Source organism: Corylus avellana, chromosome ca4, assembly GCF_901000735.1.
Source record: "Corylus avellana chromosome ca4, CavTom2PMs-1.0".
Lineage (NCBI taxonomy): Eukaryota > Viridiplantae > Streptophyta > Magnoliopsida > Fagales > Betulaceae > Corylus > Corylus avellana.
The window spans coordinates 21,176,179-21,180,380 of record NC_081544.1 but is presented as its reverse complement, the minus strand read 5'-3'; the positions used below and the strand labels follow the sequence as shown (position 1 = coordinate 21,180,380).

Sequence of the window (4,202 nt, the reverse complement as noted above, 5' to 3'; positions counted from 1 at the left end):
CGTGTGAAAAATGACATCGGGGAATTTCACGGCGTGTCATTTTGACTGCGATTAGAATATTTTGGCGTGTTAAATCAACGCGTCGGTATTTTACGGCGTGTTGGATCTACTGCGTCAATTTGACGTGCCATATTTGGCACGTCAGAAATTGCCAATTCCTGACACCCACATTCTTCACGACCGAAACATATCAGGATTGCCCCGTCATGAGGGTTTACTGACGTGTCAGACAACCTGACACGTCAGTAAACCTATGTCAATAAAAAATCGTTTTTTTGTAGTGACCTAATCCTAATAAGGAAAGGAAAATAATTAAAGTAAATTTAACTCTATTAAGAAAATGAAATAAAGTCTTAATAAAATAAAAGAAATCATAATATAAAAATTGACAATCAGCGGGAATCGTGCCAATCTTTCCTTTTGTACTTACATTGTCTGAGAACGGATAAAATTCTGATCAAGTGCCGCTCCTCCAATATTATTATTGATTTTTTCTTTATTTTTATTTTTACTGAAAATATAGATAAATATCATCATACATCATATGTCCATTGTTCTATAATAATTAGTGAATAAATAATATTTATCAAAACACCATCCAACCAATTAGAGTTTTAGACATCATATCCAACACATGGGTCACCTAAGATCCAAGGCTGCATTGTTGTGTTCTTCATTCTTTTTAATATTTTTTTAAGAAAATTATTTACAAAGGAAGTATTTTGACCATTTTTTTATTCGTTAGAATTGAACAAATAATTCTAATGGAGGGGGTAACTTAAAGGGGTTTATAGATTAGAACCCCACATTGAAAATTTTGTAAGTTTAAGAGAAATAATGAAAATAGTGTGAAAGTTTGGAAGAAAGTGAAGTTCCTCATTTTTTATCTTAATGTTTTTTTGTTTTTTTGGATGGGGACGAGGGTCATTGAAATCCTAATGGTACATTTTGATGGTGATAAACAAAGAGGGGTGTATAAATTTAATTTTATCTAATAAAAAATATATTGATTGGGCTGACGGTTGTTTTGTTGTTGTTCTTTACTTTTTTATGTCTCCTTGTATTTTGGTCAAATCCAGTGGTTAAGACTTCTGATCCGATCTTTGAGTTGGTGCTTCTCTTTTCTTCGGTCAGAGATTCGGACTTAGATAGTGTATTTACTGGTTTAGCTACCTTCAGGTGGCTGTTGTTGTTTCTATGTGAGGGTTCAGATATGTTTGCCTTAATCTGTGTCCTTTTTGCTTTTGTAACTGCTTTGTGAGGCCCCTTAAAAGGATCGGATCACTTATTTGACCAATTTCCTAACCTTTGTATATTTTATGTACTATTTTATTTCGTTTTAGGTTTGTTGTTGAGAAGCTCACCCCTTTTCGGTTTTTTGCTTCCCCACTCTCTCTTCTTTTTTGATCAAGAGTGGTAAAGATCATTTTCTGTAACCCCTTTCCTTATTCAAGTAGAAAAAAAAAAAAAAAAAAAAGGCTATGTTTGGCAACTCCTTTGCCCCATTTTTACTGTTCATGCCACTTTTTTTTTTCAAAAAAATCAACATAAAAACATTCTCACTTCTTTTACTTTTAATATTACATAATTCACTTCTTATTACTATTCAAATAAAAAAGTCACTACAAAATAAAACTTTTTACTTTTGAATAAAAAAAAAACAAAAATCAACTACAATAACAAAGGAAATGGTCCTTGGGGGTGGTTCAGCCACCCTAGATCGGCCAGTCTAGGGTGGCCGAAACCACCCCAAGCCAAATGGGAACGCTAACAACCTTGGGGGTGGTTTTAGCTACCCTCATTTTGTAAGTTGGGTATATAGACACGTGTCCCCCCCCCCTTCCCCTTTTTTTTTAATCATTTTAGTTATTTTTAATTAGGTATATAGACACGTATCGCTTTTTAGGAATGTTGATGTGGATCATTGTCAAATTTTGGACTGAAGTTAGGTGGAAATGCCATATCCGTTTTTAGCCATTATCAAAGTATCATCTATGATACAAAATAAAACCGAAAAGACAAAAAATAAAATTATTAAATTACAAGGTGAAAAATATATTTAATCCTACAAAAAATTCAAAATTTTATACCACGTGATCAATAATTTCTAGTTGCAATAAAACAAATGCAAAAAGGGATCCTCATAGCATTTGTTCAAATAGCAGCAAGCATGGATCCCGAAACCACTCGGATCCGGATGCAGGTATTTCTATCAATACCTTGCTGCCACTTCAGGTACTCAGAGCTATCTCCTTCAGTTAGATCACAAAAGATGCGTAAATGCCTATGCCACCTTCAATCTTGCCTTGGAAACCGAGCAACATATTCTATGTATGTTTAGCAAACAACATAAATTTTTCACGACACTGTTTACAATAATTTTTTTTAAAAAAAATAATGATTAGTATAGAAAAATAAAAAATGGTATTAAAAAATAAAAAAAATTTGTTTTGTAATAATTTTTTTATTTGAATATTAATAAAAAGTAAATAATATTATGATATAAAAAGTGAATGAGATGATATAAAAGTAAAAATATTTTAATGTTAATTTTTTAGAAATAAAATGAATAGTATTTGAGGGGGGCTAATGTGGGGTGTTGTTTAACAATCAATCCCTTAATGTCAGCCTTCTCAATTATAATTTCGTCTTGGGGAGGTGAAAACCCATTTACCATTTGGAAGAGGAGACGAGAGAACTTGATTTATGTGCTGCAAATCATATTACAGTACCCTTTTTTTTTTTCCTCAGTTTTTTCTACTGTTTATTAAAAATACAAAACAATCTTTGTTAAAAAGTTTTGTTGTTAATTTTTTAAAATAATAATAATAATTGATATAATAATTGATTAATGTGATGTAATGTAAAATTGAATTTTACTTTTTTTTTTTAAAAGAAAAAGTGAAATTATTTGGTAATAATTTTTTTTTTTTTAAAAAAAAAGCAAAGAAAATAAGGGTAGAGATGATTGTCAAACGGGCCATTGCTGCAAATTTTTTTTTTTTTTCAGCATCTAAACTAAATCAGCAGCCAAGATTAACAGAAAGAAGTATGAAACAAAAAAAGTAAAATAAAAGAAAGGCTTCCCATACTTTTACATTTACTACTTGGAATACAACGTTAAAAACCAGCTTGAAAATCAGTTTAATAGAGTAATGCTAGAAGTTACTCTTGTGTCCATATTATGTTACTTTAAGAATGATGTGGCTTCTAAAATCTACATTGGCCTCGTAATTGATTATTATTGAACTTTGATCAAATGATAATTTTAAAAACCACCTTATTCTTATAGCGACACAAGAGAGACATAAGAGTGATTTTTAGAATTACTCAGTTTAATAGGCTTAAAGTATTAAAGGACTTGACTGCAGGGAGCTTGGGCGCGGGGCGGCTCTGTTGGGACGGCAGTGAATAGACGTACTTGCAGTTGGGGCATGATGGAGAGGATGTGGAAAGTATGACGAGGAGATGGCAATTCATGCAAGCCAAAGCCATCATGTTACTATTTGAGATATACTTGATCTTCTTGGAGTCTTCAAGCGTGTGAGAGCTGATCGTATTGCTGCAATATTCCTGATCAGATTGTGTTGAGATGTTGAGTTCAAGGTCTAGCTTTTGATCCTTGGGCATCTTCCAGCTCTTCCTCGATGTCTTTTTGTTCAGATAATACATTCTTCCTGACTGCATGCAACACCCAAATTAAACATGAAGTGAATAACAAAATATGCAGCTAGTACTTGATTTCTGAGGATACTTCTATCAGGAAAAACTCATTAATTACAACAGTTTTAAAAAGTTTAAACAGATACGGAAAGATGAATTTAATCATTTAATTTATATTCAAACTTTTAGTACTACGTATGGATTCAAACGTTTTCTTAATACGTGAAATATTTAATTGAAATTGAAGGTAAATGACATACACAGAGTTCAAATTTAGAACTTCTACTATATATATGATTCATCGTAACAGTTTAAGTTGATATTTAATCATTTAATTTATATTCTAATCGATACCATTATAATATATTTATAACAACAATAAAAAAAATTAGGACAATATTATATATACATATAGAGAGAGAGAGAGAGAGAGAGAGAGAGTTACTTGAAGATCAAGGCATTGCTCCCAGTCCAATGGAAGGGGGTCTTTCAGCTGAAGATCAACACTTGTGTGAATTGCTTGATGATCAGATTCAGTC

The 4,202-nt window shown here is 31.8% G+C and overlaps 1 protein-coding gene across 1 annotated transcript; it reads right to left on the bottom strand.

Annotated features, from left to right (window-relative positions):
* Positions 1-3,066: 3,066 nt before the first annotated feature.
* Positions 3,067-4,202, bottom strand: LOC132179586 (uncharacterized; the record flags this gene model as incomplete). Its single annotated transcript, XM_059592326.1, is given in 2 exon segments — positions 3,067-3,681; positions 4,109-4,202. Coding segments are annotated over 2 exon segments (445 nt in total), but the record flags the coding sequence as incomplete, so codon positions are not given.